This window comes from Canis aureus, chromosome 21 (genome assembly GCF_053574225.1).
Source record: "Canis aureus isolate CA01 chromosome 21, VMU_Caureus_v.1.0, whole genome shotgun sequence".
In the NCBI taxonomy this organism is placed as follows: domain Eukaryota; kingdom Metazoa; phylum Chordata; class Mammalia; order Carnivora; family Canidae; genus Canis; species Canis aureus.
The window spans coordinates 2538304-2562957 of record NC_135631.1 but is presented as its reverse complement, the minus strand read 5'-3'; the positions used below and the strand labels follow the sequence as shown (position 1 = coordinate 2562957).

Here is a 24654-nt window from a genome sequence, read left to right as displayed (position 1 = left end):
GGGGATATAGCATTGAACAGAAGACACAAATATCCTGCCCTCATGGAGCTTACATTCTAGAGGGGAGAAATGATTCCAGAGCCTCTTTTCTTTTCTTTTCTTTTCTTTTCTTTTCTTTTCTTTTCTTTTCTTTTCTTTTCTTTTCTTTTCTTTTCTTTTCTTTCTTTTCTTTTCTTTTCTTTTCTTTTCTTTTCTTTTCTTTTCCTTTCTTTTCTCTCTTCTCTTCTCTTCTCTTCTCTTCTCTTCTCTTCTCTTCTCTTTTCTTCTCTTTTCTTCTCTCTTCCTTCCTTTCTTTCTTTTTCTTTCTTTCTTTCTTTCTTTCTTTCTTTCTTTCTTTCTTTCTTTCTTTCTTTCTTTCTTTCTTTCTTTCTTTCTTTCTTTCTTTCGGATTTTATTTATTTATTTGACAGAGAAAGAGAGCACGTAAGCAGGCAGAGCGGCAAGCAGAGGGAGAGGGAGAAGCAGGCCCTCTGCTGTTCAGGGAGCCCGATATGGTGCTCCATCTCAGGACTCTGGGATCATGACCTGACAAGCTGAAGGCAGACGCTTAACCCATTGAGCCACCCAGGCACCTCTGGAGCCTTTTTTCTTTTCAGTATACCGTGTATAACTGGGAAAATAGGTCCAGAGGGAGGGGAAGGTGAATGTCAAAGGATCAGTGTTTGCCTCCGAGTCAGGGGGAACATGCAATTTCAGGCTGTGGGAAGAAGTGGCTGAATAGATTGTACATTTGAAATTTTGGAATCAAGGCAGGACAGGACCTGAATCCTAAGTTTCTTCAGTAGGAAGGCCAATGAAAGTTAATTTTCCTGGGAGGATGAGGGGAATAAGGAAGGAGTAAGAGGAATCAAGGCTGTGGGGAGAATGGTGAAAGGCTTTGACTTAGAGGATAGAGATTTAGCTTTGAGCCCTCAATCCATAAAGTGTTTTTGCTAGCCCTTTATGCAGTTGCTGACGTGGTGTATCCTGAAGGACCTCAGCCCTAATGGATGAGGTCTCATTGTTAAAGCAACAATTGGGGATGTTGCCTAACAGTCGAGAAAGATTGGGAAGTGGTAAGGCCTAAGGGAGATGTTGCCTAACAGTCGAGAAAGATTGGGAAGTGTTAAGGCCTAAGGGAGAAGGTCCTGAGGTTTTGATTAAGGAATCTTAAGGGATTAGGGAGCTGGAGATTCAGCAAAGGACATTTATTTTTTTATTAAAAATTTTTAAAGTTTTATTTATCTCTATACCCCATGTGTGGCTCGAATCCATGACCTCAGAGTCAAAAGTTGCATGCTTTTCAGCCTGAGCCAGCCAGGTGACCTTTAAAAAAAATTTTTTTTTTTTTTTTTTTTTTTTTTTGAAGAGAAAGGGTATAGAAATATGACCTCTGGAAAGGGGTGAGTAGAAATAAAGTTTTTACTTGGAAGATCAAGGATACCGTCTTGGAGGTGCCTGGCTAGCTCAGTTGGTTGAATGTTTGACTCTTGGATTCAGCTCTGGTCATGATCTCAGGGTTGTGAGGTTGAGCCCTGTGTCACTGGGGCTCTGCTCAGGGGGGAATCTGCTGGAGATTCTCTCCCCTGCTCTCTCACACACAGTCTTTCTCTCTCTCTCAAAATAAATAATTTTTTAAAAATATTTTATTTATTTATTCATGAGAGAGAACGAGAGAGGCAGAGATGTAAGCAGTCTCCATGCAGGGCGCATGATGTGTGACTCGATCCTGGTTCTCCAGGATAACACCCTAAGCCCAAGGCAGACGTGCCCAGCTGCTGAGCCACCCAGGCATCCCTCAAAATAAATAAATCTTTTAGAAAAATATACTGTCTTGTCTTGGGTAACGAGAGAGAAAGATGATATGGTAAAAAGTGATCAACTCTATTTGTTTATTTTTAAATTTTTATTTATTTGACAGAGAGTGAGCGAGACAGAGAGAGAGCACACAGTAGGCAGAGTGGCAAGCAGAGGGAGAGGGAGAAGCAGGCTCTGAGCAGGGAGCCTGACATGGGGCTAGATCCCAGCCGAAGGCAGATGCCCAATCGACTGAGCCACCCAGGCGCCTCAACTTCATTTGTTTAAATTGAATTATATTGGTGATGTGTACAGTTCAGAGTGATTTTTTTCTTTAAGTAGACTGAAACCAAAGGAACAAGAGCTTTTTAAATCCAGTGTGCCCAATAAATTGTTGTGAAAAGAAATGCAAAATCACCCCGGCTCCCCCAAGTAAACAGAGCCTGGTCCTCTCCTCTTTTCACTGTGCTGTAGGCAGAAAGAAAGGAAGAGATGAGTGAAGGCCTTATCACCTTTTTCCCCTCACTGACCTCATGGTCTTCATCTTCTCTTGTAGTACGATTCATTGTGCCCAACTGCATACTTTCTTGTCATCAAATCATTTCATCTTGTCAGTAGTCCAGGTCACCTTATCTTCTGTGCCTGCTGCTCTGACAAAACCACCTGCATCTTCAGGGGAGTAGCCTTCAACTATATTACAGTACATATGATTCATTCTTTCTCCAGCTGTTTACTGTGTGCCTGCCATGTGTCATACATTCACATTGGTCTGTTAACTTGGATGGTTTAACAGATGGAATTGAAAGAGCCAGTATCACGAACTTAACTGTGGAGTCCTGGGGGGACTGTTGTACTGGTTACGGGGTTTGGCCGTACCTGACAGAGCCTTCAATTTAGTTATTTACACAAGGTAGATTTTTTTTTTCCCACATAAAAATGAGCCAGCAGGGCAATGCTGCTACATGAAGTCCTAGGCCCTACCTCTCCTGTTGCTCCAGTATTTCTGGGGCGTTGCCCTTGGGTGCCTGGTGCAGGATGACTCCCTCCTAGGAATACATCCAGCTAGCAGGAAACGGGAACATGCATGACCTAGAAGTTGGCTATATGATTTCCAGTCAGAACTTAGTCACATGGTAATACCCCTGCTACAAGGTTGGGTTGAAAATAGGTTTCTTCTAGGCAGTTTTATATCCAGCTAAAAATCTGTTTCCATAGCAGCAGGGGAAAATGAATATTGAGGGGACGCCTGGGTGGCTCAGTGGTTGAGTGTCTGTTTTTGGCTCAGGGTGTGATCCTGGGGTCCTGGGAGAGAGTCCCACATCGGGCTCCTTGCATGGAGCCTGCTTCTCCTTCTGCCTATGTCTCTGCCTCTCTCTCTGTATCTCTCATGAGTAAATGAATAACATCTTTAAAAAGAAAAAAGAAAATGAATATTGGGGAGAGCAACCAGCCATCTCACAGACTTTGGACCTGCCTTGAGTATTGCACGGTACTTGACACTGTGGCTCATCCCTAAGATCTGAATCAGTTATTCTCGTTAGTTCTTTTTTTTTTGTTTGTTTTGTTTTTTTTCGTTAGTTCTTTTATATGAAAGATTGAAGGTCTTTAGGTCCTGGATTCACCTGCTATTGTGGCAAAGAAAGGATGGTAAGAGATTATTCACAGCAATGTTAAATTTTTACCCAGGCAGTAATGGGAAAGAAAAATAATAATACACATTTATTACAGTGATGTCGTGATGGTGTATATATATTTATAGCTTGCTTTCCACTAGCCTGACAAAAAATTAAAAATTGGCAAGAACCTTTTGTTGTTATCTGATATTGTAAGTATAAAAAAGTGAGTGACAATTCCCATAGCTAAATGGGCATAGAGTCTGGCAGTCAAGCTGTTTTGTTGACTTTGCCTGCTGTGATCATGCAGCCTTGAGTGTTTTCCCAGACAAATGTAATTTGGGGACTGTATTTGTGATTTTGGCCATATCTGCTTACTTGTACTATGCTTTACTTCATATTTATCTTTCAATTAACTGAATTGATTCGCCTTTTCAATTAAGCATCCTTCTAAGCAATAATCCAGTAAGACATGTTTTTTTCCTTATATACATGAAAATACATAATTATTAAAACAAATGTCCTTCTAACTACATGAAAACATCTTTAATACTAGTGGTGCATACTGGGAAAATAGGGAAATGGTGCTTTGCTTCATCCCCTACGCCATTCTGGTAGTCTTTCGTAAACTTTCCATGAATCCGTGGCTCCTAAGTGGCTCTGAATTTCAAAGAATCAATATCTTTGTTGCTTTCAACTCTGGTACAGAGACTACTAATTAGTGCTTACTTTTGAGCTAAAGAATTAATTGCCCCTAAAATGTTGAGTAGGTTATTAAGAGTGATCTACAAGTCCTAGCCACTGAAAGATCTTTTCAAGCTTTTCTCCAGAACTTGTTGGATAAGATGTTTAACGTTTGTAAATCCTGGTTTCCTTATTTTTAAAAATAAGGCAGTAGTTTTTACTGCATAGGGTTGTTCGGAGGATTAAATAAAACATATATAAAAAGCTTAGCAGTGGCAGGCACCTTTTCTACTGCTGATGGACATCTGGATTGTTTCTAGTTTTGGACTATTTTGAATAAAGTTGATGTGAACCTTTTTTTTAATTTAAGATTTTATTAATTTATTTGAGAGACAGAATGAGCATGAGCAAGGAGGAGGGGCAGAGGGAGAGGGAGAAGCAGACTCCTTACTGAGCAGGGAGCCCTTTGCGGGGCTTGATCCCAGGACTCTGGGATCATAACCTGAGCCAAAGGCAGATGCTCAACCGACTGGAGCCATTCAGACATTCCTGATGTGAACATTCTTGTATGTATGTCTTTTGGTGGACATAAGCATTTGTTTTTCTTGGTTATATACCTAAGAGTAGAATTGTTAGATCATAGGCCTGTTTAGTTTTAATGGATACTGCTAAGTAGTTTTCCAAAGTGGTTGTATTCCTGTCAGAATGAGTGACAATTTCAGTGGTACCACAGCTTCTCCCACAGTTGATATTGTCAGTCTTTTCCATTTTAGCCTTGTTCTGATGGACAGGTAGTAGTATCTCATGGTTTTAATTTCTATTTCTTCAGTAAGTAATGGTATGGAAGCACCTTTTCATAGGATTATTGGCCATTTGGATATCCTTTTTTTTAATGAAGTGCCTTTTGCTTATTACTATTTTAAAGATTGGAATATTTATCCTTTTGTTATGGATTTCTATTGATTATGGAAATTAATCTTTTGGATAGTGGTATTTTGAACATTACTAGTCTGACTTTGATTTTTACTTTCTCTTGATGTCTTTCAGTAAACAAAAACTCTTAATTTTATTTTATATTTATTATTTTTTTAAAGCTCTTAATTTTTTTAAAATTTTTTATTTACTTATGATAGTCACACAGAGAGAGAGAGAGAGAGAGAGAGAAGCAGGCTCCATGCACCGGGAGCCTGATGTGGGATTCGATTCCAGGATCACGCCCTGGGCCAAAGGCAGACGCTAAACCGCTGCGCCACCCAGGGATCCCAAAACTCTTAATTTTAATGGTGTCTAATTTGTCATTTTCTCTCTTGTGGTTGGCGCTTTTTTGCCACCATATGTGATTTTTACTTTTCCCATGTTCAAAAATACAGATTTAAAAAGGACTGAATCTTTTTTTTTTCTCTACAACAATCTAGGTGATGCCATGGAGAGCCGAAAACCTGGTCCAGTGCAGGTTGTTTTGGTTCAGAAAGACCAGCATTCCTATGAGCTAGAAGAGAAAGCCTTGGCCAGCATTCTCTTGCAGGACCACATCCGAGACCTTGATGTGGTGGTGGTATCAGTGGCTGGTGCCTTCCGAAAGGGCAAGTCCTTCTTCTTGGACTTTATGCTACGATACTTATATTTCCAGGTAAGCTAGAATTGTTTCATTTCAGATTAGAAAATGAGGCTTTTGTGTTCAAAAGAACAAAATAAGCTCATGGGTTATTCTTGATATGTAAAATTACTCAGAATTTAAGATTTAATGGAAATTTTGTATTTGTCCTATAGAAGGAAGGTGGCCATTCAAATTGGTTGGGTGACTCAGAAGAACCATTAACAGGATTTTCATGGAGAGGGGGCTCTGACCCAGAAACAACAGGGATTCAGATCTGGAGTGAAGTTTTTACTGTGGAGAAGCCAGGTGGGAAGAAGGTAAGGAAGAAAAGACTTGTAAATGAACAAAAACAACAGTAGAATGAGAACTTTAATGTGTACTCTGATAATTCAATTGAAAATAATTTTTTATCAAAATGATGTACGTGCATGGTTTAAAAATAATAGAGGAGTACTGTTTAAAGGTCAAATAGTGGGTAGCCCCGGTGGCACAGCGGTTTAGCGCCGCCTGCAGCCCAGGGCATGATCCTGGAGACCCTGGATTGAGTCCCATGTCAGGCTGTCTGCATGGAGCCTGCTTCTCCCTCTGCCTGTGTCTCTGCCTCCCTCTTTCTCTCTCTCTATGAATAAATAAATCTTAAAAAAAAAAAAAGGTCAAATAGTTAAAAAAAAAAAAAAAAGGTCAAATAGTAGGTGCACCTAGGGTCTCTGTGATTAAGCGCCTGCCTTTGGCTCAGAGCATGACCCCGAGGTCCTGGGATCAAGTCCTGCATTGGGCCCTCCCCATGGAGCCTGCTTCTCCCTCTGCCTATGTTTCTGCCTTTCTCTCTGTGTCTCATGAATAAATAAATAAAATCTTAAAAAAGTAATAAAATACAGGTCAAATGGTAATACAAAGTTTCTAACAAAATAGCTATTAAAAGCAAAAAGTAGGGATGCCTGGGTGGCTCAATTGGTTGGCCTTCAGCTCTGGTCATGATCCCAGGGTCCTGGAATCGAGCCCTGCATTGGGCTCCGTGCTCAGTTCTCCCTCTGCCTACCACTCCCCCTGCTTATGTGCACATGCACTTGCTTTGTGTCAAATAAATAAATAAAATCTTTAAAAACAAACAAAAACTAGCTATCAAGTACCCTGTTCCTCCCTCTGCTTGTTTTCACTTCCCAGCAATTGATGATTTCAACTGTTTTATGTGTTACTTCTGTTCTTTACTTTTTTACTGCTGTGAGAGTGACATAGACCTGGCTGGCACTCTTCTGAGAGCCAAGCAGATCAAGGACACTAGGGCTCAGAGTATAGAAGATGAGCACCCCGCCCCCCAGACAGCCATCAGTAGACCTCTTACCACATCTCATCTGTGCCTAGTAAGTGACAGTTCTATGGCCTCACCTACATTTTTTTTGTCAGGGGCAAGTCGTGTCTTCTCAAAGCGGCAGAGAGGATTTGGGGATATCGCTGTTTCTTAAACAGCTTTTTAACCCATTCCTTCTATTTTAGTCCCATCCTAAAGCATGCTTTCACAGCTGTTGATACCTCTCTCCAGGGCTGAAGGTTTCACATCCCCCCTTCAGATTATTCAGTTTCAACCTTTTTCTAAATGCTATTTTATTTGATAGTTTGGGAACTGGAGAGTTGATGTGCAATTTTTTTTTTTTTAAGGATTTTATTTATTCATTCATGAGATACACACACACACACAGAGAGAGAGAGAGAGAGAGAGGCAAAGACACAGGCAGAGGGAGAAGTAAGCTCCATGCAGGGAGCCCGATGTGGGACTCGATCCCGGGACTCCAGGACCACGCCCTGGGCTGAAGGCAGGGGCTAAACCACTGAGCCACCCAGGAGTCCCCTGATGTGCAATTCTTGATTGCTGTTTCCACATCTTTTTCCTTATAAATTTCCTCATTAATTCTTTTTTTTTTTTTTTTTAAGATTTTATTTATTTATTTGAGAGAAAGAGCACAAGCAGGGGGAAAGGGAGAAGCAGCACAGGACTCGATCCCAGGACCTGGAGATCATGACCTGAGCTGAAGGCAGATGCTTTACCAACTTGAGTCACCCAGGGGCCCCTCATTAATTCTTTAAATATTTTATTTTATTTCTCTTTCCCTTTTAGTGAGATTCCAGGAGAAAGGTATATTGGAAAGCTGTCTAATTTTTTTTTAATGCATAGATGCACATACAAAAAATATATAGTAAAATGGATATTATCAAATATTTTTAAAATAAAGAATCTAGGAGAAGAAATTGTAACATTGAAATATAACATTAGAAACTTTCTCATGAGAGGGTCTTTGGATACTATTTAATCCAATCTTTTAATTTCTTAACTGCTTTATACAGATATAATTGACATTGCATTTCTCCCCTGCTAGCTTGTGGGCTGTGTTACATATTTTACTTTAATTATTATTATTATTTTTAAATATTTTATTTATTCATGAGAGACAGAGAGAGAGAGAGAAAGAGAGAGAGAGGCAGAGACACAGGCAGAAGGAGAAGCAAGCTCCATGCAAGGAGCCTGATGTGGGACCCAATCCCAGGTCTCCAGGATTAGGCCCTGGGCCTAAGGCAGTGCTAAACTGCTAAGCCACCTGGGCTGCCCAATTTTACTTTAATTACATTGTATTTATTTATTTTTTGTTTGAACAGTCAGTTGAAATATTCAATTATCTTTTAAAGATATTTAAATAATAGGAGAGAAGCCAGGGGCACCTGGGTAGCTCAGTTGGTTAAGTGTCTGCTTAAGGTCATTTGGCTCAGGTCATGCGGGCTCCCTGCTGAGGAGGAAGCCTCTCCTGAACAGGAAGCCTGCTTTTCCCTCTCCCCCTCTCTGCTCATGGACGCATACTATCTCTCTCTCTCCTTCTCAAATAAATGAATAAAGTCTTAAAAAAAAAGCCACATATATACCTGTGTGGTTATCATTATCTGTGCTCTTCATTTTTGGGTGTCCATATTTCTTTCTGTCCATTTTTTCCTTTGCCTGAAGGACTTCTTTTAATATTTCTTATAGTGCTGCTCTGCTAGTGCTGACGACTTTTAGTTTTCGTATGTCTGCAAAGTGTTCATTTTGCCTTTTTTGGGAAAATGTTCTGGGTATGGAATTTTAGCCTGGCAGCTTTTTCATTCTGTGCTTTATTTTTATTTTTAAGATTTTATTCATTTATTCATGAGAGACACAGAGAAAGAGAGAGAGAGAGAGGCAGAGACATAGGCAGAGGGAGATTGTGGGACTCAATCCTAGGACTCCAGGATCACGCCTGGGCCGAAGGCAGGCGCTAAACTGCTGAGCCACCCAGGGATCCCCATTCTTTCTGTGCCTTTTTTTTTTTCCTTCCTGTGCTTTAAAGATGATATTCCTTTGCCTTTTTCCTGACTTTGTTTTTCTTTTCTTTTCTTTTCTTTTTTCTTTTCTTTTCTTTCTTTTCTTTTCTTTTCTTTTCTTTTCTCTTTTTCTTTTTTCTTTTCTTTTCTTTTCTCTTTTCTTTTCTTTTCTTTTTTCTTTTCTCTTTTTCTTTTCTTTTCTTTTCTTTTCTTTTCTTTTCTTTTCTTTTCTTTTCTTTTCTTTTCTTTTCTTTTCTTTTCTTTTCTTTTCTTTTCTTTTCTTTTCTTTTCTTTTCTTTTCTTTTCTTTTCTTTCTTTTCTCTTTTCTTTCTTCACGAGAGACACAGGGAGAGAGAGAGAAGCAGAGAAGAAGCAGGCTCCATGCAAGGAGCCCGATGTGGAACTCGATCCTAGGACTCCAGGACCATGCCCTGGGCCGAAGGCAGGCGCTAAACTGCTGAGCCACCCAGGGATCCCCATTCTTTCTGTGCCTTTTTTTTTTTTTCCTTCCTGTGCTTTAAAGATGACATTCCTTTGCCTTTTTCCTGACTTTGTTTCTTTCTTTTTTCTTTTCTTTTTTCTCTTTCTTTCTTTCTTTCATTTTATTTATTTATTTATTTATTCACGAGAGACACAGGGAGAGAGAGAGAAGCAGAGAAGAAGCAGGCTCCATGCAAGGAGCCCGATGTGGGACTCGATCCTAGGACTCCAGGACCATGCCCTGGGCCGAAGGCAGGCGCAAAACCGCTGAGCCACCCAGGGATCCCCCCTGACATTATTTCTTATGACAAATCTGCTGTTATCTTTGTTCTTGTGTGCTTCATGTGTTTTTTTTCCCCCAATTGCTTTTAACAGGTTAGCCTTTTTTTTTTGTTTGTTTTGATTTTTGAGCAATTTGATTATCATGTGCCTTAGTGTAGTCCTCTTCATGTTTCTTGTGTTTGGATTTTATTGAGCTTCTTGAATTTGCAAGTTCATAATTTTTATCAAATTTGGACATTTTTTGGCCATAATTTCTTCAAATTTTTTGTCCCTTATCTCCTCTGGAACTCCTATTACATGTATATCAGGCTGTCCCATAGCCCATTGATGAACTGTTCATTTTTTTTTTTTTTTTTTAATTTTTATTTATGATAGTCATCACACAGAGAGAGAGAGGCAGAGACATAGGCAGAGGGAGAAGCAGGCCCCATGCACCGGGAGCCTGACGTGGGATTCGATCCCGGGCCTCCAGGATCGTGCCCTGGGCCAAAGGCAGGCGCCAAACCACTGCGCCACCCAGGGATCCCCTGTTCATTTTTTTGACTCTTGCTTTTTCTCTCTCCTTTTGGGCAGTTTCTCTTGCTAGGCCTTCAAGTTCCCCAGTTTTTATAATTCATTGTATTTTTCATTGTAGACGTGATTGTTATCCCTGGAAGTTCAGTTTGGGTCTTTATGTCTTTCATGTCACTACTTAACTTTTTGAATATATGGAGTACAGTTATACAGAATGATGTTTTAGAGTCATTTTCTGGTAATTTTAACATCTATATCTGTTCTGGGTTAAATTAAAAAAAAATTTTTTTTTCTAAGTAGATCCCATACCCAGTGTCGAGCCCAGTGTGGGACTTGAACTCACAACTCTGGGATCAAGACCTGAGCTGAGATCAGGAGTCAAGACGCTTAACCAATTGAGCCACCCAGACACCTCTGTTCTGGATTAATTTAATTTTATTTTTTATTTTTATTTTTTTAAATTTATTTATGATAGAGAGAGAGGCAGAGACATGGGCAGAGGGAGAAGCAGGCTCCATGCACTGGGAGCCCGACGTGGGATTCGACCCCGGGTCTCCAGGATCGCACCCTGGGCCAAAGGCAGGCGCTAAACTGCTGCGCCACCCAGGGATCCCCAGTTCTGGATTAATTTTAATTGATTTTTCTACTCACTGGGTCGTATTTTCTTTTCTTTCTTTCTTTCTTTCTTTCTTTCTTTTTTTTTTTTTTTTTTTTAGATTTTATTTATTTATTCATGAGCAACACAGAGAGAGAGATAGGCAGAGACACAGGCAGGGGGAGAAGCAGGCTCCATGTAGGGAGCCTGACGTGGGACTCAATCCTGAGTCTCCAGGATCACTCTCTGGGCCAAAGGCAGTGCTACACCACTGGGCCACCTGGGCTGCCCCTGGGTCATATTTTCTTAATATTTACCCACATTTCCCATATTATCCCTGACCATATTCTAGGATACATTTAAGAAATTTTGGAAACTATTGGATCCTTTCTGTTCTGGCTTTTAAGGTTTATTGAATGGCACCAGAGTAGTACTTAATCTAGAATTATTTATTCCTCAGTACTAAGGCAAGACTCTTCTGAGTACTCTAGAATTATGGGATTTTTTTTTCAGTCTGGCTTGAGGGAACAGGTCCATTTTTGTCCCTCTGAACACTGCTGTTCCCTTTAAGCCTTTTTAAAAAAGATTTTATTTGTTTATTTGAGAGAGAGAGAGAGAGAGAGTACAAGCTTGGGAGAGGGAGAAGCAGGTTTCCCACCAAGCAAGGAATCCAATGTGGGGCTATATCCCAGGACCCTGGGATAATGACCTAATCTGAAGGCAGATGCTTAACTGACTGAGCCACCCAGCTGCCCCTCCTTCAAACCTTTTGATTGCTTGTTTCTTTAGCCTCAGGTAGTGTTCTGCGCACATGCTTGTCAGTACTCAGCTGAACTCTGCAGATCCCTGGGGTTCTTTATCTTTGTGCGTCTCTCCTCTCAGACACTCTGCCTGAGAATTCCTGCTTCCTTGGTTTCCTTGACTCTCAGCTGTGTCTCCTTAACTCAGGGAATCCCTTGAGTTCTGCCTGTTCCCCCCCCACCCCCCCATGCCTTGGCCAGTAAGCTGGGACAACAGAAGGGCTCATCTCATCTGTTCTCTTTCCCTCAAGAATCATTATCCTTTGTTGCCTGATGACCAGAGTCATGAACTTTTGTCTCATGTGTTTTGTTATTTTTTGGTTTTAGGTGGGAGAGTTTCAGTCTTTGTTAACTCCATTTTGATTGGAAGTGGAAGTCCAGTCTTTTCATTTCAGAGATGCCAAAAAGAGACCCAATGAGTTAAGATCTGCTGTTAGTAATAAAGCTGCTCTTAGATGTGGCATTACAATCAGCCCTTCAGTTTTCATTTCAGTCATTTCAATTTCATTTCAATTGTTCTGTATCATTACTCTTTCTACATTTCCGGTAATGTGTGGTAGATGCTTTCATAATCTTCTTTTTAGGAATAAATATTTTTGACTGTACGACCCTTTTTTTATTTTAAAGATTTTATTTATTTATTTGAGAGAGAGCATGAGTAGGGGCAGGGGAGAAGGAGAAGCAGACTCCCTACTGATCAGGGAGTCCTGATCAATCCCAGGACTCTGGGATCATGACCTGAGCTGAAGGCAGATGCTTTACCCACTGAACCACCCAGGCACTCCTATATGATCTCTTTGCGTAGAATTGGTGGACCTGAGGGATCCCTGGGTGGCGCAGAGGTTTAGCGCCTGCCTTTGGCCCAGGGCGTGATCCTGGAGACCCGGGGTCGAATCCCACGTCGGGCTCCCAGTGCATGGAGCCTGCTTCTCCCTCTGCCTATGTCTCTGCCTCTCTCTCTCTCTCTGTATGTGTGACTATCAGAAATAAATACAATTAAAAAAAAGAAAAAAAGAATTGGTGGACCTGATACATATATTTGGACCTGATTTTTATTTTGGGGGCAACTGGTATATTAATTTTTCATAATAGTTTAGAAATCTCTACAATCTTAGTAGTAAGTAAGCTTTGCTTATTGTTATCTAACATTTGTAGTGGCCTCATTTTATCTTTTGAATTGACTTTTTAAAGTTCAGTATTTTTTGATATCATTTTGGTTTGCTGACCTTTTTTTTTCTTAAGATTTTATTTATTCATGAGAGATACACAGAGAGAGAGAGATAGAGAGAGAGGCCGAGATACAGGTAGAGGGAGAAGCAGGCTCCATGCAGGGAGCCTGACAGACTTGATCCCAGGTTTCCAGGATCAGGTCATGATATCAGGATCTTTAGGTTAAGCCTCTGCTTGTCCCTCTTCCTCCCCTCACTGCACACACTCTCTTAAGTAAATAAATAAAATCTTAAAAAAAGTAAATTTGTTTTTACTTTTTTTTTTTTAAAGATTTTATTTGTTCATGAGAGACACACAGAGAGAGAGAGAGAGAGAGAGAGAGAGAGAGAGAGAGAGGTAGAGACACAGGCAGAGGGAGAAGCAGGCTCCATGCAGGGAGCCCGATATGGGACTCGATCCTGGGTCTCCAGGATCACACCCGGGGCTGCAGGCGGCGCTAAACTGCTGCGCCACCTGGGCTGCCCTGTTTTTACTTTTTAATTTAAAATCTACATTCTTAAATATGTAGCTCTAGTTTATTCTTTTTAACAGTTATCTGATAATCATCATATGAAAATACCTTATTTTGCCCTTTTACCCACTGGTGGGCATTTAGATTATTTCCTTTTAAAAAAAAAATTTCCTTTTTTTTTTTTTTTTAAAGATTTTATTTTATTTATTCATGAGAGACACACAGAGGCAGAGACATAGGCAGAGGGAGAAGCAGGCTCCCTGCAGGGAACCTGATGCAGGGCTCGATCCCAGGACCCTGGGATCATGCTCTGAGCCAAAGGCAGATGCTCAACCACTGAGCCACCCAGGTGCCCCTTTTTTAAATTTGCTAATCCTTGCTACAGTGAGCAATCTGGTAAATGTCTTCTTGAGTAAATGTGGCAAGCATGACTCCAAGCCACAGTTTTTTGAACTCTGTCCATGACCCATTAAGGGTAGAGAAATCAATTTATTGACTCATAACCAGTATTTAAAAAGAAAGAACTAGGACAGAGTAGAAAGTATCAGAGTGCAGTACACAGAAATTTAGTTTCAGGGATCCCTGGGTGGCGCAGCGGTTTGGCGCCTGCCTTTGGCCCAGGGCGCGATCCTGGAGACCCGGGATCGAATCCCACATCGGGCTCCCGGTGCATGGAGCCTGCTTCTCCCTCTGCCTATGTCTCTGCCTCTCTCTCTTTCTCTCTCTGTGACTATCATAAATAAATAAAAATCTTAAAAAAAAAAAAATTTAGTTTCAGGGATGCCTGGATTGGCTTCTGGTTCAAAGCATTAGAAAGCTATCTGGACCTGGAATGGCTAGATTTGAGAATGCCCATTTCCCCTTTTCCTAGCTACTGCCAAATTGTTCTTGACAGTGGTTATGGCAGTTTACCATTTCACTACATGATAGAATAGCTTTTCCCCCAAATATCCAGCACTTTATCCTAGTGTACGTATGACTCCTGTTCCGCAGGAGCCTGTCTTTAGTGTTTATCCTGGTTTCCCTGATTCAGCCTCATTTTTCTAGTTAGTAAATGTGTGCCAGGATGAGCTCTTTTTCATTGAGTTATAATTCACATATCATAAAATTCATCCTTTAAAAGTGTATAATTCAGCAGTTTTTAGGATAGTCACAAGACTGCAAATGCCATTGCCATCTAATTCCAGAACATTTTCATACTATATAGAGAAACCTGCTACTCATTAGCAGTCACTCCCCATTTCCCTCCTATCCCAGCCCTTGACCACTGCTGATCTCTTTTCCTTCTCCACAGATCTATTTGCCTGTTCTGGACATTTCATACAAATGGAGTCATGTAATTTACAGTCTTTGCGTCTGGCCTCCCTCCCACTCCCCCTGCCAGCCCAGTGCCCTCAAGATCCATCCACGATGTAGCATGCATCAGTACTTCATTTCTTTCCATGGCTGCATAATACTGTGTGGTGTGGATGTGTCTGTCACATTTTATCCTTTCATCACTTGAAGGATATATGAGTTACTTTTATTTTGTGGTCATTACAAATAATGCTACCATGAAGATTCACGTACAAGTGTTTGTGAACACATCCTTTCTTTTTCTTTGTTTTTACTGTGGTAAGAGCACTTAACATGAAATCTACCCTCTCAGTAAAATTTCAAGTGCACAGTATAGTGTTGTTAACTATAGGCACTATTTTGTGTAGCAGATTTCAATAACTTACTATCTTGCATAACTGAAACTTTATGTACATTAGACAACTCCCATTTCCCTTTCTCCCCTGCCAACCACCATTCTACTCTCTGTTTCTCTGAGTTTGACTATTTTAGATACTTCATATAAGTGGAATCAAGCTGTATTTGTCCTTCTGTGACTGGCTTGTCTTACTTAATGTCCTCCAGGTTCATCCATGTTGTCACATATGGCAGGATTTCCTTCCTTTTTAAGGCTCAGTAGTATTCCATTGTAGGTAGATACTACATTTTCTCTATCCATTCATCAGTTGTTTATTCTGGATACTAGACCGTTGTCCAGAAAGAATACTTGCAATTAGTTTCTTTCATTGTGTAGGTTTTCTTTATTTTCTTGTTAGTATCTCTTGATGTGCAAAAGTTTTAAATTTTTGATGAAATCCAGTTTGTCCATTTTTTCTTTGGTTGTTTGTGCTTTACGTGTCATATCTAAGAAACTATTGCCTAGGTGCCTGGGTGGCTCAGTCGGTTAAGCATGTCTGCCTTCAGCTCAAGTTGTGATCCTGGGAGTCTAGGGATTGAGCCCTGTGTTGGGCTGCAGAGAGTCTGCATCTCCCACTGCTGCTACCCCCACCTCCTGTGTACGGGTGTGTGCATGCTGTCTCTCAAATAAATAAATAAAATATTAAAAAAAAATAAGATACTGTTGCCTAATCCAGGATCTTGAAGATTCATTCTTCTATTTCCTTCTAAAGGTTTTATGGTTTTAGCTCTTACATTTAGATTTTGACCTATTTAGATTTTTGAATCACTTTGAGTTAATTGATCCATTTTATATGATCTGAGGTGGAGATCTAGTACTATTGTGTTCTGATCTTCATTTGTCTCAGCCATGATTAGTGCCGATTACTTGTTCAGTTTGATAGTATCCTCTTCACAAAATGGATGCAGTGTGGAAAGGATAAAGCCTTCATGTCTGTCATTAGGTTTCAGCGTATTGAGGCTTTATTTGTTTGATTTTATCTTTCTAGTCTGCATGCTTTCTTTTGCATGGATTTATATTGTATCTGGTTTACCACAGTAGTGGGTTGGAGATATAAAAATAAACTCAAGAATGTAATACGTGATTAATGGGACCTGATGTATAAGTTACATAAAAGTGATAATCATATTATTTCTGTGAGTAAAAATATCCAAATGACTGGCTTGCCAAGCGAGCTAATTGGTTTCAAAGTTTGGCTCTTTTAATTGGCGGGGCACTTTCCTCTTGTATATGTATTGCTCTGTAGACCTATGTTTCATACCATCTCATCAGATCAGAGCAGATAATCTTCTTTAGGAAAATTCTCTGATCAAGACAAGGCACTTAAATAACTAACTTTTCTGTAGAACTACAAACAGGTGCCAAAGCCTCATTTAATTGTTACCTGTACTTCTCGATTTCTTTTCTACATTTTTCCCCTTCTCACTCTAACACATTTTCTTGGTATCTCCCTTTCTTTTAGGTTGCAGTTGTTCTGATGGATACCCAGGGGGCATTTGACAGCCAGTCCACTGTGAAAGATTGTGCCACCATCTTTGCTCTGAGCACCATGACTAGTTCTGTTCAGGTATCACCACTTGATTAAGATCAAAATTTGCAGAGGAAATAAGATAAAGGGAGTACATCTATTTTTAGTTGTTCTGTTATCAGAACTCCCTAGGTGATGAGTAAATGTTCTTTTTAGGCTATAGATATAAGTTAGGCTTGTACAAGCTCAAGAAGGAGCTTTAACTATTTTTCCACTTTGGTCATAAAGTGGAAAAATACATAAGTATGTAATTTTATACATACTTAAGTATGTATAAATAAGTATGTATAAAATACTCCAAGAAAAGTCTGAAAAATAGAAATTGAAATGACATTAATTACATCACATAGGAAATGGAGATTTAGTGAGAACTTAAGAAAACTATTTTAAGGTGCAAAGGAAGAATTAATTAGATTATTTCAATCTTATGTGTATAGAACAGACCTCATGTTCTTATATGTAAACCTTTAGTTGTACAAAGCTTCTGGTCAATGCTTTAGGCTTATTTGGGATTCCTTTGAAGTGCAGGTAGAGTGGTATCAATTTGGTGTTTGTTTTCTAGATTTATAATTTGTCCCAGAACATTCAGGAAGATGATCTTCAACAGCTACAGGTATGTATTCATCATAACAATTTTAATATCATCATATTACATTTAAAAGTTTTAAGACTAGGGAAAATTTTATAGCTGAGTAGGTTTAAGAATAGGTTGAACTGGGGGAAGGTTTTTGGCTCACAGTGGTCCTGTACCCTGTTCTTACAGGGTAATCAGGGAAGGCCTTACTGAGTTGAGCACAGAACCCAAGAGAGTGGGTGAATAAGTCTTGCAGCTGTATCGGGGAGTGGAGAGTGGCATTGGAGTGGAGACAGTGAGAAGAAAGACCAGAGCTGGGGGGTACTTGGCAGGATCAAGGAATAGCAAGGAGGCCAGTGGTTGGGACTAGGAGGTAAGACAGGAGGAGCTTCTTTTTCTTTTTCTTTTTCTTTCTCTTTTTGTTTTTCTTTTTCTTTTTCTTTTTCCTTTTCTTTTTGTTTTTGTTTTTCTTTTTCTTTCTCTTCTCTTCTCTTCTCTTCTCTTTTCTTCTTTTCTTTTCTTTTCTTTTTTCTTTTCTTTTCTTCCTTTCCTTTCCTTTCCTTTCCTTTCCTTTCCTTTCCTTTCCTTTCCTTTCCTTTCCTTTTCTTTCCTTTTTCTTTCTTTTCTTTTCCTCCCTTCCTCCCTTCCTCCCTTCCTCTTTCTTTCTTTTTTGAGAGAGAGTGCTTGTACATGATGGGGAAGGGCAGAGGGAGAGGGAGAGAGAGGATCTCAAGCAGACTCCTTGCTGAGTGTGGAGCCTGACCTGGGGGTTGATCTTACAAACCTGAGATCATGACCTGAGGCAAAATAAGAGTCAGACTCTGTTTTTTTTTTTTTAAGATTTTATTTATTTATTCATTAGACGTGGGGGCGGGGCGGGGCGGGGGGCAGAGACACAGGCAGAGGGAGAAGCAGGCTCCATGCAGGGAACCTGATGTGGGACTCAATCCCGGGACTCCAGGATTATACCCTTGGCCAAAGGCAGGTGCTAAACCACTGAGCCACCCAGGGATTCCCAAGAGTCAGATTCTTTTTATTTATTTTATTTTTTATTTATTTTTTTGTTTGTTTATGATAGTCACACAGAGAGAGAGAGAGAGGCAGAGACATAGGCAGAGGGAGAAGCAGGCTCCATGCACCGGGAGCCTGACGTGGGATTCAATCCCAGGTCTCCAGGATCGCGCCCTGGGCCAAAGGCAGGCGCTAAACCGCTGCGCCACCAGGGATCCCCAAGAGTCAGATTCTTAACCACTGAGACACCCAGGTGCCTTGTGACAGGATGAGGCTTAATGATAAAGTCAGAGAGGCATTTAGGTCTTGCTCATACTCGGCCTATGCCAAGGGCTCAGGCTTTTCCTCTGGGGGATGGATATAGGAGCCATGTTTTGAGCAGAGGCGTGATGTACTTTGAGCAGAGGATCGCTGTGGCTATTTAGAATAGATTTTTAGGGACAGGTGTGCATTTGGTGAGACTGCTTATGAAGCTATTGCAAAAATCCAGGTGAAGCTAAATAAATAAGTATTTATAAAATGCAGAGAATTACATGCCTAGAAAAGAGTATGTGCTTAATAACTGTGGGCCGTTTTTATTACGAGTACTGTTACTAGTTATTATCTTCTTTTCACCATGCAGCAGTTTTCATGTGTTATTCCTGTAAAATACTCTTTCATGAATATGCCAGAGTTGAATGTAATTCTTGGCATGTCTGTTTTCTTTTCTCTTCTCTTTTCTTTTCTTTTCTTTTCTTTTCTTTTCTTTTCTTTTCTTTTCTTTTCTCTTCTCTTCTCTTCTCTTCTCTTCTCTTCTCTTTTCTCTTTTCTTTTCTTTTCTTTTCTTTTCTTTCTTTCTTTATTTCTTTCTTTCTTGTCTTTCTTTTTTTTTAAAAATTTTATTTATTCATGATTGATGAGGAGAGAGGAAGGCTCCCCTCAGGGAGCCTGATAGGGGACTTGATCCCAGGATCCCGGGATCACAACCTAAGGCAAAGGCAGATGCCCAACCATTGAGCCACCCAGGTGCCCCTTGGCGTACCTTTCTTTTTTCTCTTTTTTTAAAAGATTTATTTATTTATTTATGATAGAGAGAGAAAGAAAGAGAGAGAGAGAAGCAAGAGACACAGGAGGGTTGGCATACCTTTCTGATTCCACTTGTCCCACTGACGTTCAAGAAAACATAGAAGCATGCAAAGGAATGACGGTGTCACTTATTACAGGGATAACCCTGAGTTAGTTTTAATTCCTATTCCTTTAAAAAAAAAAAGACTCTAATCCCTTAACTTTGGCTGTTAATGTTACTAGTAGCAATAGCTTGTACTTAATAACTGGTGATTCTTTTCTGGTGCCACGACTCAGTGGTTGAGGGTTCCTGAAACATTTCCATCAATACTTGAGTTTCACATCGTTTCACCTGAAATTTCTTTCTAGACTCCATCCTTTCACACATTTTTTTGAACACCTGGTTTGTGTGAGACAGTGGACCCAGTGCTGTAGACATGTTAATGTTTGGGGCAGACATAATTCTTTATGGATCGTGTCATCCAGGACCCGAGAGGTCATGAATGAGTAGGCACAGGTGATGTGTGAGGGCTGCTGTCACTAAGTACCACAAATGAGGGGGCTCAAGATATCAAAACTGTATCGTCTCACAGTTCTGGAGTCTGGCAGTCAGAAATCAGCTGTCGGCGGGGCCATACCCTCTGTGAGCCTGTGGGGAAGACTCCGTGCTTGTTCCTACCTCGTTCCTGGGGGTTTGCTGCAGTCCTTGGCGTTCCTTGGCTTTAGCCATAGGGCTTCAGTGTCTGCTTCTGTCTTTCCTCTGTGTGTCTCCTTGTCTTCACATTGCATTCTTCTCCTGTGTCTATGCTACTTTTTCTTACAAGGAAACCAGTCCTGTTGGCTTAGGGCTCACCCTGATGACCTCATCTTAACATGATGACCTTGGTGCAGACCCTGATTCCAGTATGTTTCCTGGTGGAGATCCTCTCTTCAGTCTATGCCTTCTTCATAGAGGCTGAATTTGGCTCTATAAATTAGGAATATGATATCGGTGACTCTAGTAGTTTCTGTATTTTTAGAAGTTAACAGCGTATCCCTTATGAAATTAGAAATGATGCTGTTCTTGCCAAAAATTGGGCACCTTGGATAAGGCTGAAGTCTCCCTTCCCCGTCCCCAGAGGTCACCACATATCATATCAGGTTTGAATATATCCTTCAAGTTCTTTTTCTTTGTAAACACATATATATCCCCATAGGAAGTATAAAACGTGACAACAAGTCTTAGGCAAATCCTTTAAGACATACGTGTGTTTTGGAATTTGAAAGTTTCTGGATTTCAGATAGAAAATACGGTGCATATAATCAAGAGGTCAGGGACAGGAATGGGCAGTCAGGTAACACTTCCTAATGAAACATGTTACTGTTTCTGCGGTGGAAGCTATGACTGATGCATGAGATGGGATAAATAAAGATTATTAAAAGCCTCACATCCGCTCAAGGCATGTTTTCCTTCATGTGATTTGCCACCAACCTTGGGTTTTTAGAGCTTTTTGGATTTCAGGATTACAGATAAGAGAGATCCTGGGTTTTGTAGTTTTGTATGTGTGTTTTGGTTTTGTTTCTATATGGTATTTTATGTGTATTAAGTACTTTCTTTTTTCTTAAGCGTCATTTTATTGTTTTAACAAAGTAATGTATATAGACACAGATTAAAAGTCAGTAGTGTTACGGTGTTTATAAAAAAATAAAAAATTAAAAATTAAAAAAAGAACATTCTTTGGATCTCCTACTTCTTTTCTTCAGAGGCAGTCACTTTGGGTTGTGTCTTCTGCTCTTTGCTTCTAAAGTTTTCAAGAACATACTTTTGCTCCTTCTGGGTTTTTACAATTGAAATAGCAATGACTTCTTTGTAAAATTAGGGCTTAGCATCTTTACTGCTTTCCCATTCTCACCCACAGCTTCCCTACCCTGTCCTTCCAAAAGTTACAGCACAATTTTTGGCTATAAAAACTTTCACAATTGCCTTATTATATGAGTATATTTATACTTCTCCTTCACTGAGGTTGCTTGTGAATTATGGTTGCACTTCTTGTAATGAATTACCTGTATCATGTTTTTTTTTTAGTTTACTGTTCTGTGTGCTTGTCACTAATGTATCTCATGGGATAGACTCCTAAAACCTCTCAGTGTGGTCTTCATACTTCAGGTTCTTTCTTTCTCCTTGGGGAAGGCATCACTCCTGAGCACTTGGTTTTCCTTCTCTCCTCTGGTCTGCCTCCTCTAGTCCTGGTGCACGGCTGTCCCACTGGCAATTTCTTTCTTTTTTTATTCAAAATTTTACTATTTTTCCTTTGTGTTGAAAACATTTACTATCTACTCTCTTTGCAGTATTTTTAAGTATTAGAAGTAATACTTTGAAGTATTATTAACTAGTCACCATGTTGTATGTTATATCCCCATGACATATATTTTATAGCTGGAGGTTTGTCCTTTTTTCTTTTTAAAGATTTTATTTTTAAGTGATGTCTATACCCACCATAGGGCTGGAACTCACAACTCTGAGATCAGGAGTTGCATGCTCTTCTTACTGAGCTAGTCAGATGCCCCTGGAAGTTTGTACTTTTAACCTCTTTCATTTTTTTCCCCTATCCCCACTCCACCTCTCTATCCATAGGCTTGTTTTTAAGTGTTTAAAGTTTTTGTTTTTCAGATTCTATATATGAGTGAGATCATATGGTGTTTACCTTTCTCTACTTTAGTTAAAACTTAGTATGATGTCCTCAAGGCCCATCCATATTATTGGAGATGGCAAGATTGCTTTCTTTTTTATGGCATATAATATTCCACTGAATATAGGCACCACATTTTTTGTTTCCAGTCATCCATTGATGAACATTTAGGTTACTTCCATATCATGGTATTTGTGAATAGGGTGCATTGACCATGGGGGTGCATATGTCTTTTTGAGTTACTGTTTTCATTTCCTTCAAGTAATTACCCAGGAGTGGAATTGCTGGATCATGGTGGTTTCATTTTAATTTTTTGAGGACCCTCCATACTGTTTTTCATAATAGTTGTACCAGTTAAATTCCTGCCAACAGTAGATAAGTGTTGCCTTTTTGCCACATTCTTGCTGACACTTATTATTTCTTTTCCTTTTGATAAATATTCATTTTGATAGGTATGAGGTAACGTCTCATTATGGTTTTTATTTTCATTTTCCTGGTGATTATTGATGGCGAGCATCTTTTCATGTACCCATTGGCCATCAGTATATCTTTCTTGGAAAAATGTCTGTTTAGATCCTCTGGCCATTCCTTTTTTTTTTTTTTTTTTTTTTTTTATGATAGTCACAGAGAGAGAGAGAGAGAGGCAGAGACACAGGCAGAGGGAGAAGCAGGCTCCATGCACCGGGAGCCCGATGTGGGATTCGATCCCGGGTCTCCAGGATCGCGCCCTGGGCCAAAGGCAGGCGCCAAACCGCTGCGCCACCCAGGGATCCCCTCTGGCCATTCTTTAATTGGATTATGGGTTGTTAGTTGTTTTTTATTTTTGGCTGTTGAGTTGTATGAATTCTTTATATAGTGTGGCTATTAACCCCTTATCTGATAAATGATTTTCAAATATTTTCTCTCACTGATAGGTTGCTTTTTCATTCTGTTAGTGTTTTTTTTTTTTTTTTTTTTTTTGTTTTGTTTTGTTTTTTTGCTGTGCAGCTTTTTAGTGTGATGTTGTTCCACTTGTTTAGTTTGGCTTTTGCTGCCTTTGCTTTTGTTGCCAAGTCCAAGAAATCATTGAGACCTGATGTCAAGGAGCTTACCACCTATGTTTTCTTCTAAAATTGTTGGGGTTTCAGGTTTTGGGTTCAAGTCTTTGATCCATTTTGAATTAATTTTTGTGTGTGGTGTAAGAAAGTGGTCCAGTTTCTTTCTTTGCATGTAGCTGTCCTGTTTTCCCAGTACCATTTATTGATGAGACTGTCCTTTCCTCATTGTATATTGCTGGCTTATTTGTCATAAAAGTCAATGATCATATAGGTATAGGTTTATTTCTGGGAGAATAGAAAACTCTTTTGTTTATCCTCTTTCTCTTTTTTATTTAGTCTCCTTAATTCTAAACATTCTCCACTGGCTTTCTGAGAAAGGATAGAATGGATGTGTGGGAAATACCTTTTTTTGAGTTCTTATAAGTCCGAGGATATTTGAATTTTACCCTAGAATTACAGGATAGAAATAACTTTCTTTCAGAATTGAGGGCATTGTTTCATTGCTTTCCAGCATCCAGTGTTGCTGCTGAAGTCCCACACCATCTGATTCCTGATCCTTTGTATGTGACTTTTTTCTCTCTGAAGCTTTTAAGATCTTCTTATTCTTGGCATGAATTTTCATGGTAATGTACCTTAATGTGGGCTTTTTCTTCATTCTTTATAAAGGCATCTCCTCAGAAAGAGAAGATGTTGCAGCTGTTGCAACCAAGAAAAAACAGGATACTGTTAAAAAAGCAACATTCAGAAAACAAAAGCTCGGAAATGAACACTATGTCAGTAAAATTGGGAACTTCAGTAGAGAAAGAGCTGGACACTAAATTGGAGAAAATCTCCCTGGCGGGCTGAATGAAAGGACAGAGCAGAAGACAGACCAGAAAGAGAGAGTGAAGCAGAGACAAAAGAGCAGGGTGGGGCAGGAGAGTGAAGAGAAAAAAGGGAAGAGAGGAGCAGGAGAATGGGAGGGCATAGCAAACAAGGAGAAGTTAAGCATCAGTTCAGGAGAGGTTGCACCTGTTAATAATGAGGGGGGGTGTTTTAGTAAAAGGTAATAGAAAATGGAGGGAAAGAAATTAGAAAAGGAATAATATAAGATGATGTTTTAGAATTGAAGGACATAAGTTTTTGTCTCTTCTGCTAATAGCTTTTCTCAAAAGTCTGGTGTCCTTGGCCATATGTATTTAAGAATGAGCTGTTAAAAATCTGGGGGGAACGCCTGGGTGGCTCAGCAGTTGAGCATCTGCCTTTGGCTCAGGGCATGATCCCCGAGTCCTGGGATCGAGTTCTGCATCTCCCCGTATGGAGCCTGCTTCTCCTCCTGCCTGTGTCTCTGCCTCTCTCTGTGTGTGTCTCTCATGAATAAATAAATAAGATCTTAAAAAAAAAAAAAAAAATCTGACTGGGACCTTTGAAGAGAGGGTGGGCCTTGTGTACTGGTTTGGGTCACAGTGAGGTGACTGGACAAGACTATTTGGGTATTTTGTTGCAACCCCTGAATGTCTGTATTTGCAGCCTATTCTTGGGCTGTCAGTTTCCCCAAAGAAGAATTCTTTAAACTCCTGCCTGGATGGGTAGAAGCTTGCTATGGCTCCCATAGGATGAGAGGCTAAGGAGTCTCACTATGTAGACTTTGACCTAAGTACCCATTTCCAGTAAGGTAGGGGACTTACCTTCTTCCTGTTGGCTGAGTTTTTTTTTTTTTTTTTATGATAGTCAC

At 40.0% G+C, this 24654-nt stretch overlaps 1 protein-coding gene across 4 annotated transcripts in view; it reads left to right on the top strand.

Annotated features, from left to right (window-relative positions):
- The window catches only part of ATL3 (atlastin GTPase 3), a 57906-nt gene that overhangs the window by 7827 nt on the left and 25425 nt on the right, over positions 1-24654 (top strand). For all 4 annotated transcript variants that reach the window (XM_077862115.1, XM_077862113.1, XM_077862112.1 and 1 more), the window contains exons 2-5: positions 5489-5703; positions 5844-5987; positions 16540-16644; positions 17168-17218. In XM_077862115.1, coding sequence (XP_077718241.1) covers positions 5497-5703; positions 5844-5987; positions 16540-16644; positions 17168-17218 — 507 coding nt within the window. In that variant the 5' untranslated portion in view covers positions 5489-5496. The remainder of the gene's footprint in view (positions 1-5488; positions 5704-5843; positions 5988-16539; positions 16645-17167; positions 17219-24654) is intronic.